Raw genomic sequence first — 13,902 nt, forward strand, 5'->3', positions numbered from 1 at the left:
TATACATTAAACATGCAACGCGAGAGTTTAAAAGATAAGGCTTTGCGAGCGATTTAACAAACATTTTTTTTGTATATTTTTGTTAAGAGAAATATATAAGTTTTGATTACGCTGGCAAGCTGGTTTTGTAGCTCTCCGTCTCCGGAAAATGACCAAGAAGAAAGCCAGAGACCAAGTGGACGGAAGTGTTAGGGTAAGATATTTTTGACGTTGAAAGAAGGAGAATAAGCCGGCCAAATGCGAGTCGGACTCGTGCATGAAAAAAAAACATTTATTGTATACGGACCTACAAATTTCAACTTTCTAGCTTTCGCGGTTTATGAGATACAGCCTGGAGACATACAAACAGACAGACAGCGAAGTCTTTAAACCTAGTAAAAAATGGCTTACTGCACTAATATATGGGATGAATAGCCGGAAAGTAAAACATTTTTTTGTATATTAAGAGATTCATTGTATACTATGTAAGAATGTAAGCAGTAATTTAAGTAGTGCAGTGTAAGTAAGAATCGAAAACTTTTAACTGCACTTGTTAACAAATTCGGAGTACAACTACCAACTATGTGTTATTAAAGTTTTTGAAGGGCAATTACGAACTATCGACTTTGCTATTGAAATTTTAGTTTTGTAAACTCTGATTTACGTTTATATACTTGTCGTACTTACATTTTTTATGCTTGTGAGTTATTAATATTCATGCAAAACATTAATTAAACTAGAGAGTTTAAAAATTTATATCATGGTATTATTCATGAATTTCAAATTCATTCACATGAATAAATCAATATCATATCAAGAAGATACAAAAATATTGAGTTTGTTTTTACACTACAATTCTATAGGTGTTAGTATTCATGTTTATAAACAATAAGGTCTATGTCATATGTATTTTTTCAATTATTATTATTGACTCTACAGAATATTTGAGGATATTTTCAACAAATTAAAATACACAGCGAACAAAATTAATGTCGCCAATATTAATTATTTTCATTTCAAAGACCACTCTCATTAGTGACTGAGGCAATTTCGTTTATTTATTCGTTCTCAGAAAGTCAATTATATTTTTATCGTACCAATATTTTCTATGCCTACTTGATGTATAGGTAAACATTCATGTGTACATACCTTACCCACATAATTGGCTACCACATCAGACCTCTGTAAATAAATAAGAGCCGTATTTACTCGGTTAGGTATTTGTAGGTATATAGTGTGTTTTCGTTTGATTTTAGTGTTGAAGATGCCTTTTGATTGCAAATAAAATAAGCTTTTAAAAAAAATATTTAGATTTATTAAAAGAAAAAAAAAATACTAAATCGAACTTATTGAAAGACGACCAAGCATAAATTTAAATAATGTAAATATCTACAACCAAGTGATTCAATAATTATATATATTTTTTACTTTGTATAAAAAAGAAACAACTAGCCTGCGACTACATTTTAACTTTTAAGCGAACTAATTCGTTCTTACACGCTACACTACTAAATGCTAAATTACGTTCTTTTCAATAACACGGTGTTATTTTTCATATAGCGCCTTTAACACTAGACTAATTTAATATTTTAGGGGACGTGACGACGCTTCGTGTCTTATTTTCTCATATCGTATGGCTAGTGGTCAAGAGAGTGTCATAGCTGCCCTAAGGTCTTTGTGGTGGTGCCTTCGTACAAAATCGTTGATTGTAAATCAATAGTCGGCTCAACACTAATGCTTATCCGCTTCTGTTTACAATCAGTAACACATCCACCTAATCCAAGTACTAGTAGGTACCTAGTACTAATATTAGATCGTACACAACTGGTACCCGTCTTCGTGCCGTAATCCCTTTGTCGTGAGCACTTACAATATGTAATGGTTTGTTGTATTGTTCACGTTGAACGTATGTTAGTATAGATTCTGAATATTAGAGTACACCTGTCTTGCTAAGACAATCGTAGATCTTCGTATGGAATCGTAGAATTTAAATCTTGTGAGATCTAATACATGTGGTGTACTCATGCAAAAATAAAAAAAATTGAGAGACTTCTAATTAAAAAGAAACTCTTTAAGACAAAACACCATGATGTTGATGATGGTTTTTTAGTATTTGTCCTACTGCTGGGTAAGAGTCTCCCCACAAAAAAGTGGGGTTATGCCTTGAATCCACTACACTGGCTAAGTACGGTTAGAGACTTTCCATGCACAAGAAATCTGTTAAATAAATATTAAGCATGCTGATTATGTTATGTTCATCATGTTGTTTTATCTTTTTATTTAAGACAATAGATATAAAAGAATCTTGACTTTTGCAGACTAGTATAATCATTGTAAAACAACTGATAAAATTAGGACAGACTAACTGTACTTAAAATACATTGACGAACATTTTAGAATATTGGGCAGTCTATTGCTGGGAGTAGTCAACTAGTCAGTACTAAAACAGTCGACGCAGATTCGAAACGTCACTAATAACAATAGTTTAAAATGACTACGACCTGTGAACTGAGCTTTGAAGCCATCTGTGCTCAACCAGTAATCCAAATCGCGACGTAATAGCATTACAGGAATGACTTCATTACGGCGAGTGCGCGCCTGCACTGAAAAGGTCCGTTGCAATTAAATTTAATGCGATACTCCATTTCAGTGCATTTATGTAGGCTTAGCGAATGCGTTGGGAATATTAAGCGAAACGGGTTTTTGAAAATTGCGTTCAGATGCCAAAACGTAACGTGGGGTTTATACGTTTGAATGTTTGAAACTGCTAGTGCGTTTGGTTTGAATTTATTTAAATTTTTATGTTGACTGTTAACGGCGTTCAAAACTGTCGCAAAACTATTACTGCTATAGCGAGGCAAAATTGGCTAGTTCAGTTTTAGCTTGAACAGGATGTATAGAGTCATAAAAGTGACTGAATTTTCTATCACTTCGAAAAGGGGTGTAAAGCTTTGAAAGACAGGAAAGATTCCCGAGAACGGCTTTAAACTCATTCAAGAAAAGATAATGTAATAGAAATTAATCACATCAAAAAGAAGAATACTACTGAAATCTTCGACTCTAAAAAAACATTGGTGGTCAGTTCGAAAAGCCTCGTCGTTTAATACCATATCCCCCTATTTGTATAATATTGCTCTATAGCTGACCATAATCTAATTAAAATGAAGAACTACTACATAACACGAAACTGCAATTAGTTTCCATCCCGTTCTTGTTCACTCTAAGTACGATATCGATATGCAATAACTATCTTATCCCGAACTTGGTTCAAACTCTGTTCAATATAGCCCTCACACACGAAAGGTAACGCTTAGGAACATAATATACAAGAGTTAAACAACAACAAGACACATTAGTTCCCTAGTTCAAATATCGACGGTGTTTGAAAACATATTGGAAAATAATTGCACAAAAACGCGGTTTTCGAAGAATATGTGAATTTCCTTTCAAAATTTCAGTGGAATTGAACCTGATTGCCTATCACAGCTTTATTGTTTCGTCAAAAAATTTAATGCCGGAATATAGTCGAGTTATAGTCGGAAATTATTCTTCATTTTCGATTTTATGCAGTTTTTTTTATCCGGACTGAAACTGAGTCAATATTTTGAGTGTATGCCAAAAAGTGATCTATCTTTTATTGCGTATTTAGTTTGCCATATAATTAATTTTCAATAGGAAATAAGTTGTCAGAAAGCGATAAAATAACTTTATCAGTTTAGATACACAGTATAGCGGGAATAATATGATAATGTCATTGACAATGACTTATCCGCCAAGTGGTACCAGTTTATCTTTTGCTGGTTAGTAAGACAATGGTCTCTATATCAAAAAAATAAAATAAAAAAATAAGCAAGCTGATCAAACAAAGTATTGTTTTTAATTTCACTCTTTTGCCCGTGCACGTTCAAAATATCCATCCATATATTCCTCGCATCTATAATATACATCAATAGCAGTTCTTATTAAACTGAAGCAAGTTTTGGCCACTCTTGAGACAAAGCTGGACGGGTTGAGCCGTTCTGACACCATGATGGATGGTCGCTAACGATTCTACGATACCTAATCAACGAGAGTGGATGTGCAGCTTTTTGTTCCTCTCGTACGGATTTAGGATAGCTAATGTGTGGATGATTAAATTTTGGTTAAGTGGTTTTGAAGTAAGGTTTAGTTTGTTTTGTCTTGGTTTTCTGTAGCAGTATTTGGTTGATTGATTAGAGCTGCTTAGATATCGATACATTTGATTTTTTAAGGTTTCAACAACGTACTACTGAGTGATTAAATCTAAAACTCACTTTAGTAGACCGCTATAATAGTCATAGCTCGTTTTAAAATTACGAAAACAAATCTAGGTTCAACTAAGCAAAAATTATGTCAAATATTTTCAAGAATTAAATTTAATTACAGGCGCTTATTACTATTTTTAACCGTTAAAAATAATAAACAATAATTCCTGCAATAGATTCCAAAAAAATATAAAGAAATGCAAGTAGAAAGAGCGCATGTTCTCAAGGGATACTCAATTGTTTCAGAGCTGCAACTAACTCAATCAAGGGAAAATGGAAGTAGTAAATATGGAGTAATTGATGCTGGAATTATAGATGATTTTTAACTTTATACACATTATACAACGGATAGTCAAACAGTTGTAAAAATTTACTAATACATCTACATTATTGTCTTCTATAAATAATTTTAAACTGGGTCACATGTATTAATGCCACAATATTACTTAGCTGCAGTTTTAGTTATTCTAATTATTTTAGTATTTTGCTCTAGAAATGAAATTAATACTAGCTGTTGGTGGATTCGAAAACAGAAGGCCAAAGGTTTACTGTTTTGCAAACTATTGTCATATTCTGTCTCTGAATTGAAAGGGAAAAATTGTTTTTGCCAGAAATAATAAGCATCAAAATCTGACAATGCAGTATTTTTTGGCAAAACAGTCGCAAATCCTGCAACAAAAAAATGCTTGCCAAAACAATTGTACAAAGAATTCACAACTCGACAACCGAAAAAAATAAGCCAACAACATTAATAAGAGGCTGTAAATAGGACGAGTGTACGAAATGGGAGAAGTTGGGCAGTTTACCCGAACGAGTACGGAATCCATCGACGGCTACGTTTATTTCTGTTGCACAAGTCGCGTAAATATCTTCAATGGATGTTATAAATTGATTTTTTTTAGCTCTTAAGTGGTTTTCTGGAGTAATGTGCTTCGGGTAAATTGTTTAGTTGTAATGTTTTTGTGTTTAGGTAGTGGTAGTACATTTATTTGGTTGCTGTTGGAAGTAGAATTAGGTACAACCGTTGTACGCTAAGTATATAGTCAAGCAAAAATTACGATGTGCATAATTGACCACATCTTATAATACTTTTTTAGAGAAAACAATTTTAGCACTTATGTGGTTATCTTCATAATTTACATCACATATTTATACGAGTAGACATACCCATTTCACATTTTCATGTTACCTTATTTTTCTACTACTTAAATATCCATTTATGTTCATATACTTCCACGTGAAGATTTAACTTCACTTGCATTATAAGGCAAATGCCTAAAATAATAGCACAAAAATGACTCAATTTCCGTTACACTATGTCGACATCCTTCCAGCGCATCTAATCTCAAAATATCTAGGTCACATTCTAAATAAATTACACCTACCTTATCCTCCAGTCTATCAAGCCTCACTATTAAAACAGCATTAATATCTCTCATTTAATGTCGTACCTCGCCTATCATCGCTCCTACGCAATCATTTAGCTATTAAGCCACTCCATCAACCTCCTCTGCACGACGTACTCTTCCATCCCTACATCAGATCTCAATGATATCATAGCTGAACCAACTTACATTGACCTCTCAATCTTCACAATCATCTATAGGACCAGTTACTCCAGACAGGTCATGTTTCAATGGCCGCTTGCAACGTGTATTGTATTCCCAACGTAGTCTCGGATAAGGGTCTTGGAAATTGTTTTACGTGTCACATTATGTAACGAACGAGACTGTTCTCTTTGGACGCGTTTTGAATTGTTAAAGTTATCGACCGATTTCTTAGGTGACGAGATTTTAATGGTATACTTTGAAGGAATGAGAATATATTGTATGGTGTGAAGATTATAAAAGCCATAGCTTTTTGTTAAAAATATACAGAGATGCTTGAATTTAGTGAATAAAACTGAGATGGGGATGTAATGAAACGGAAGAAGCAGATCGGGGATGAAATATTATTTTGTTTCTGAAACAAATTTTATGATTATTTCCTAAAAACATGTATTTAATACACATATATTTTTATTCATATCTATTTATGCAATCAAAAGATTATTCATTTTCGCGTTAATGGTATTACGTTAATATAACTCCACCAAATAAATATCAGCATTAAGCCTTAAAGTAAACAAAAATAAACGGAAAACCATATTAATCTAAAAAGCATTACCGTAATAACGCTTCAAAATCGATTTCCATTCTTAACCAAACGAGCTTCCTTCCACCTCCAAATCAGTGCAATATAAATGTAAATACGGAATCCGCGGATGTCGTTTAATTAATTCCCATTTTGTTGTATTTCAGTACGCCATAACCTTTTAATTTGATTACCAGTGGTTTGCGGTAGAACTGTTGCGGAATTACCCGCTCGGTTGAGCGTTACGTTCAACTATGTGAACGGCTGACTCTTTATTATGGCTCCATGTAAGCGAGAATGGCGTTATTGGTGACATTAACTGATTGATGTGGTTTTCGACAATTGGGTCAATGGTTTTCCGGGAAAAAATAAAGCGGTTCCTTTGTAACTGTACTATGTAACTAATTGATCTTAAGTTTGCTTGGATATTTGGGATAAGCGAAAAAATGTGATAGTGTATATTTCTATTAATTATACTAGCGGACCCGACAGGCGTTGTCCTGTCTAATAAATTAAAAATTAATTTAAAAAAACATTGTCCGGCGGACAAAAATCTAAACCATTCTCAGATCCCCTTGAACACACACAAAAAATTTCATCAAAATCGGTCCAGTCGTTTAAGAGAAGTTCAGTGACATACACACTAACAGAAGAATTATACATATATATAAAGATAAACTGTACCTCGATTCTCTACCATTATCGACTACTGACAACCGGCTAGCTGACGAAAAATTTTGTATGAAAAGCGTTTCAGCGCCTCTAGCGAGTGTCCTAGAAACTATTTTGGCAGTACATTTCAAATGGCACACTCCCGATCCTTGATGGTTCCGATCGTAGAGAATCATGCTGCTGAAGTAGTGTAAAAAGATTTTGAGGACTCAAACACGCTTTAAAATAAAACAATATATGACATTAAGGAAAATCTAATTAAAAACCTTTCCAAACGCAATTTTATCGCTAGATAAAAAAAATAACAAGATAAGGTCCATTCTCAAAAAAAGTAACTAAAAACAAATAAGTACCAATTTTAAAACTGCAATTTTTATATTGCACTTGTAATACAAATACAATAGTTGCGGAATCGCCACTGAGTATGCGGTCACGTGATTGGTGGACTCTTTATTATAGTCCAATGTAACCGAGAACTGCGTTATGGACGATTTAAATAAATTGATGAGCTTCGTCTACTGGTATATATCCGTTTTCGAAGCTTTAGCTTACTTTTACGACTACTGTAGAGCTACTAGTTATTAGTAGGATAGAATATATATTAGTAGAGGATTCGGAATACTTCTTACAATTTGGAAAATATGATTTTAAATTGTGTAATTGTAATAGTGACATTTTCTTTGCTTGTCAATTTTTCAAGGCATACTTTCACTTTGCATTAGCAAATCCCCGAAGTAATCTTATTTTTTTTGGAAAGTTATTTATTTATTAGTTTTGTTAGTAATTAAGTCTAGGTATTTAAGACATTTGCTTGTCAAAAAAATAATGAATGAAAAATACATCAAATCTTAATTTATTCTGTAAATTATGCACAAAATCAAAAACGTTCGTTACAAATAAAAGTGGTACTACATGCAACACAATCCAAAACCTAATTATCTTAACACAAAAGCGTAGCAGAGAAAATAAACACTAAATACACTATCACCATTCTTACCCCGCTAATAAGGGAGAAAAACAAACAAATGGGGAAGGAAAAAAGGGGAAAAAGGCAAGCTTTTCCATTTTAATTTGATCAGTAGTGGTTAGCGATGTTGGAGAATTACCCGGTTTATCGAGTACGCGGTTATTGGACGACTCTCTTTGCTATATTGTGACTTATATTAGTGGAGTATTGTTTGAAAACCACTCATTTGTTTTGTATTAAGTTTGAGGTCAATGACTTTATATTTTACTGTTACTTTTTTAATAAAGATGAGGTTAATGTCCTTCTATTATTCCTTTCATTTTGCTGTCGTAAAGAACGCGAATATTCGTGAATATGTACACGTTACATTTATAGCTTATATAAGTAAGTGTGTCTGTTTGCTATTGATATCAAAGGATAATATTCAAAGGATTTCAGTTCTAGATGCAGTTTTTAGTGTTCATTACACTGATTTAAAAATCAAATATATTTACCTTTTACTCTATCGAGTGTCTAAATAGGTAAAATTCGGGGTTAAGCCGGTTAAGGCATAGTCTTGAACGTTTTCTTAAATTATAAAAAAACAGTTTCGCCGATCTTATTTTCTTAGACTTAAGTGACTCCCAAAATACATCTCCATTTTCTATTCCAGTTTCGCTTTTGCCATCACAAGCTCCACTTAAGGAATCAGATGGAAGTGTCCATGCGTCACTATGTCTCACTCTCGATCCCTTCTCAAAGATGTTTCGACAGTCGAATTTTGGGCCCAACCTCGTCTGACAAAGTCAAAAATATAAATAATGTTTGTAGAACGATTTAGGTCACTTGAAATAGGAAATTTAAATGGTCTCAATTTGAGAAAGACATACACAGATTCTGCGTGATTTCTTTAAAAGCAGGTCAGGAGCGTAGTACTAATGTAACCGGCGGTCCTGTATGACAATATGTGAATTAAACAAATGTTTATGACAGCAAATGATTTTTTTTGTTTGACAGAAAGTATGATTATATGTACGAATAATGTACAATTGGAATCACAAGTCTAATATCTGACCAATCAGGCCTATTTGATGAACGCCGAGAGGATAGCATGTAGCGAAAAACAGACGACTACAGGTATGTTACTTTCAGCTGAAGGGGTTTGAGATGACACCTCAACATTCACATTCTGGGAAATTACCAGAACAATTTTTTGGCCTTACCTGGGATACGAACCAAAGACTTCTGCACGAAAGTCGCACACAGACCGCGTCATAAAAACAGCCATCCGTATAATATCCTCTACATGCAAATGTACTGAACAAATTGTACAATTTAAGCCTATACAATAAATTGCGCCACAGGTGCTGTATGCTCTCGTATTTACCCACAAATTTTACATACTCTCCCGTATCCTGCAATGCAATAAACTTTATTGTGTTTATCAAAACAATATTTATAAAAATATGGACTGTATTTAGATTCGTAGAAGCTTGAAAGTGTGACAGCCAGACTTAGGGAAAGGTATCGTGTTATAGCTCAGGTAACTGTGTTGTGGAGTTTCGATAGGCAGTCGCTCCATATAAAATATTGGTATCCAGCTGCATTCGATGAGACTGGAAGTCGACTCCAACATAGTTGGAAGAAAGACTGCTAAGAATCTTCGTAAAGAATAATATTTAATACCCTCCATAATAATAATAATAATAATAACATTTATTTCAGACTTTGTCCATATTCTTGTTAGTAACAATGTTCTTAGTCTAATGTTAGTAAAAATACAAATACAAGTACACATAAGTCAGGCGCTTGCTCTCGTGTGGAGGCCTATCCAGTGTGCCAACAGTACCGAGTCCCAGCGGCCGGCACACGTCGTCAGCATGGTGCTGGGGCTGCTGCGCACCCGGGCTAGCATCGAGGCACAGCGCTTGCGTATGATCGCATGGAAGCCGTCCACGTGCGCCTCCGCGAACATGCCACTCGCGCTACAGTAGCGCGGCAGCCCCATCAACACCCTGAACGCATTATTATACTGTATACGCAGAGCGCTGTACGTCCCCTGCGTGTAATTGGCCCACAGACTGCACGTGTAGAAGGTCTGACAGAATGCCCTAAATAGTGTGACCTTCACTTGTTCAGTACAACGTGCGAATCTGCGAGCCAACATATTACAGCGGATACACAGCGCCCTACGTTCTCTCTCCATATCCATGTTGTCTTTAAGGTCTTCAGTGACCCAATGGCCCAGATACTTGAAATGAGTGACTCTGTTTAAAGGTGTACCGTAGAGTGAGACGGGTGGTATATCTGAGTAATCTTTTTTGGGAGCTCTAAAAACCATAACCTCACTTTTCTTAACATTGTATCTGAGCCCATGGGCCTCCGCATACCTTTCACATATTCGAAGTAACTTGCGCAACGCTCCGATTGAAGGGCTGAGCAGCACCATGTCATCTGCGTAGCTAATATTGTTAACACAAATTCCCTCGATATGACATCCAATTCCTGTGCTGCTCAGCTCTCCAATCAGGCGGTCAATATACAAATTAAAAAGTTTCGGTGAAGTCCATAGGTAGTCCGAAACAGTTTAAATTTTGTCATAAACAGGTTAATTTTTAAATTCTTGGTAATATAATAAATCCGTACTTTACATTATATGATTTTGATAGTAACAATTTCTTGTAATTTAAAAATGTTAATTATAGATGATAAATTAATACTGATTCAGTATCAAGTCGTAATCGACTGTATCTCGATACTTAATCAGTCGAAACTCAATATAGTATAGTTGACAACATCTAATCAAAGTGTTAATCAACATTTATCGTTTTCAATTTACCTGCCACACGGAATTTTTGTTTTATTTTATTCTGAAAACATCCTGTATAAACGATCATAGGTACTTACTTACTATAAAAATATATATCTTTATATATATACTCGTAATTCTTCTGTAAGTGTGTATGTCACTGAACTTCTCTTAAACGACTGGACCGATTTTGATGAAATTTTTTGTGTGTGTTCAAGGGGATCTGAGAATGGTTTAGATAGAAAACAACGTTTGCCGGGTCAGCTAGTATTATTATAATATCTTAACAAATAATTCTATTTCACGATAGACTTAGATGATGAACGGCATAAAACAATCAGCTGTTTTTGTGGTCATCCTTTTAAACAAAAAAGAACCGATCAAGTGCGTCTTAGACTTGTGCTCGAAGTGTTGCTCGGTACATTTAAGTACGTTATTTATAAAAAGCGGCAAAAGAACACGTTTGTCGTATCAGAGCCCCTTAAAATATTTATTTTATTATGTTTATAGCATTTGTTATTATAATGACAACAGAGACCATACCAGAGTGAAAATTTCAACTTTCTATCCATCACGGTGCATGGGTTACAGCCTGGTGACGGACAGCAAAGTCTTAGTAATAAGGTTCCTGTTTGATATGGATACGGAACCCTCGCAAGCAGATAAAATCGGCAAATGTTTGATTTTTTACAATCTGAATATCCAATATTTACTACAATACTTTGATAAAATCTGTAGACAACTAATCGTGAGTCGCTGATTTGATTGCGGATTAATAAGAGATTGTATTGCATAATCTATGAAAATTCTATAAAGGTTTGTATTCAGTTCCTTTGTACAGTTTATTCTCATTAGACATCAAAATGACAGCTAAATTCTTGATTTTATTTGTGGTTGCTGCAGCAGTCGCTCCAGGTGCTTTTATTTATTATATCTACTGTCTTTATTTTTTGTTATAAGTGATCCATTTAGTGCTAAATTTGTGTCCTGTAGCGTGATATTGTATAATCGGTATTATCTACTAGTAGGCGTTTGATTAACTTAAAGAAAATTGTTCTAGAAAAGGACGTTAGGGGTGCTAATTGTGTTTTCATACAAAATTGTCAGTAGCATGCCGGTTGTCGAAAACAGTACAAAAATGTCCTTTACATTGTAGTTATTGTGTCAAATGCTACTAATAAGTTTTTTGTCTACGGCTTGACCGTGACCCTATTGGTGACTTAAATTTTTTACTCTAAGAAATGAATTATGAAAGGGTTTCGAAGCCAAAATTTGTGAAAACATTTTCAGTGTGAAAAAGATTTTGGCAATATATCAAAAGGCAAAGTTAAAATAAATGTGACAATTTGAAAGGACGTAGAAATGAAATGGAAAATGGCAGCAAAAGTTTTTGGGTCTAAAAAAGGATTTGTCAAATAAATAAGTTCTGGCGCCTTCAAAATTATATCATTACTTGCGACTTTTTGTCTATTTTCATCAAGGTTGAGATTGATGGAAAGTGACTTGTATCCAAATATAAAAACGATATTTTAATACTCAGTAACTTGGAAGTTTATTTTTGAGTGAAACAAGTTTTTATAAAATTGAGGAGATTTCAGAATCAAAAATGAGATATATCCGGCTCCGATTTTAAAGAGCATGTTGAAAATAGCAGCTTGTGTGTATTTTAGGGATCAAGTATATCATAATAATTATGTATGGAAAACTTTAATAAATGTGAAAAACTAATCTACCTGTCTCTTGTTTCAGGATTCGCTGGCGTTCCTGCGTCACGCAACTTAGTCGAAATTACCCTAGCAGATCAATACCATACCTTTATTACAAACCCTCTGATTGCCAAGACTATTGGCATTCCCAAATCTTTCCTGGACACTTTGGAATCCTGCCACATCCTCTACCCCGACAACCAACTCTACGAAGCCTTCCCCCTGAACCGACTACCCGAAGGTCCCGTGACTTTCCTTGAAGCAGTCCAGCCTTTCACCAGCTGTGCTGTTGGCTTCCTAGGAGCTAGTGTTTCTATGAGTGGAACTTATCAACTCGTGTCCACTGTTCGTCATAACGCGGAGAATTACAGCAGCCGTACCATGCAGAGATTTCACCTGACTTTTGTTCAAAGTGAGCTGTGGCCTAAAGAAGCTTAAATATTTAAGAGGGCGTATAACTCTACCAAAAAGCAACTATAAAACTAAGTGTGATTCAAGATGATTATCATAAATGTGTGATTATCTTTTATGATTTATAAGATTGCAAGAATAAAAACTGTTGGACAGATTAAAGTATGTGTTCTTTCCTTTAACCTGATACGATATCGTAGATTTTATTCAACAAAAATTGATAAGGTTGTAAAATTATTTTTAGGTTCGTGTTGCGAGTGTCTTTTCTTTATTTAGTTCTAATAATATGTCGATAAAAAAAGTTGTGAGAAGATCTGTCAAAGGGTACATTTTTAAACAGATAGTTAACCAAAACACAGAAAGGTAACCAACCTTTAAATTACCCATAAAACATCAAAGAAATATCAAACATAACAAAACACTGCACAAACCCCAATTATTCTTTCAATAACAAATCAAATTGAGCTACCAATCAGAAACGGGCAAACAAATAATTCCCTGGACGGGCCGGTCCATTGTTTAGCGTGACGGGCGAACTTGACAGATCAAATTAATAACTGGAGTTCGGGCAGTCCCTAAGCAACTGTCATAGTACTCACAGTTGGCAAAGTGGCCGAGAAGCCGGAGAATGTATAATGCAGTTAAGAACTATGCTTTAGTTCAGTATTGATATATCTTAGAGCTATTTCTAGGAGGGTAGAGATGTGATACGAATTTGTAATTTTGTTGTTGGAGTTTGAATTGTTGTTTAAGTGAAAATAATTTGAGGTTGCTTTTAGAATATGCATGATGCTGTGGTCCCCCTCCCTCGTTGTCGAAGGAGAGTCTATTGAAGAGGAGACTCATGCCCTGCAGTGGGACAGTGGGTTAAATAAAATGTTGAGGAAGACTATGATATAGTTTAAAGGCTATATTTTTACATGATCCGATAAGGTAAAGCTTGACATATCGTAAAATAATAAT

General features: G+C 34.6%; 2 protein-coding genes across 2 annotated transcripts; one reads left to right on the top strand and one right to left on the bottom strand.

The window, feature by feature from the left end:
- Nucleotides 1-9,814: 9,814 nt before the first annotated feature.
- On the bottom strand, nucleotides 9,815-10,462 carry LOC142976308 (uncharacterized). The gene has a single exon (XM_076119595.1). The coding sequence runs from the start codon at nucleotides 10,460-10,462 to the stop codon at nucleotides 9,815-9,817; it is 648 nt and encodes a 215-aa protein (XP_075975710.1).
- Nucleotides 10,463-11,645: 1,183 nt separating this feature from the next.
- On the top strand, nucleotides 11,646-13,101 carry LOC142975942 (uncharacterized). Its single transcript, XM_076119106.1, has 2 exons — nucleotides 11,646-11,737; nucleotides 12,572-13,101. The coding sequence occupies exons 1-2, from the start codon at nucleotides 11,686-11,688 to the stop codon at nucleotides 12,964-12,966; spliced, it is 447 nt and encodes a 148-aa protein (XP_075975221.1). The 5' UTR covers nucleotides 11,646-11,685; the 3' UTR covers nucleotides 12,967-13,101.
- Nucleotides 13,102-13,902: the final 801 nt, after the last annotated feature.

This window comes from Anticarsia gemmatalis, chromosome 10 (assembly GCF_050436995.1).
Source record: "Anticarsia gemmatalis isolate Benzon Research Colony breed Stoneville strain chromosome 10, ilAntGemm2 primary, whole genome shotgun sequence".
NCBI classification, from domain to species: domain Eukaryota; kingdom Metazoa; phylum Arthropoda; class Insecta; order Lepidoptera; family Erebidae; genus Anticarsia; species Anticarsia gemmatalis.

What these genes read in the sequence shown, in the direction of transcription:
- LOC142976308 (XM_076119595.1), bottom strand. Translation starts at nt 10,462, where the DNA reads ATGGTGCTGCTCAGCCCTTCAATCGGAGCGTTGCGCAAGTTACTTCGA.
- LOC142975942 (XM_076119106.1), top strand. Translation starts at nt 11,686, where the DNA reads ATGACAGCTAAATTCTTGATTTTATTTGTGGTTGCTGCAGCAGTCGCT. An exon ending in TGCTGCAGCAGTCGCTCCAG is followed by an intron (nt 11,738 to 12,571) that starts GTGCTTTTATTT and finishes CTCTTGTTTCAG; the next exon opens with GATTCGCTGGCGTTCCTGCG.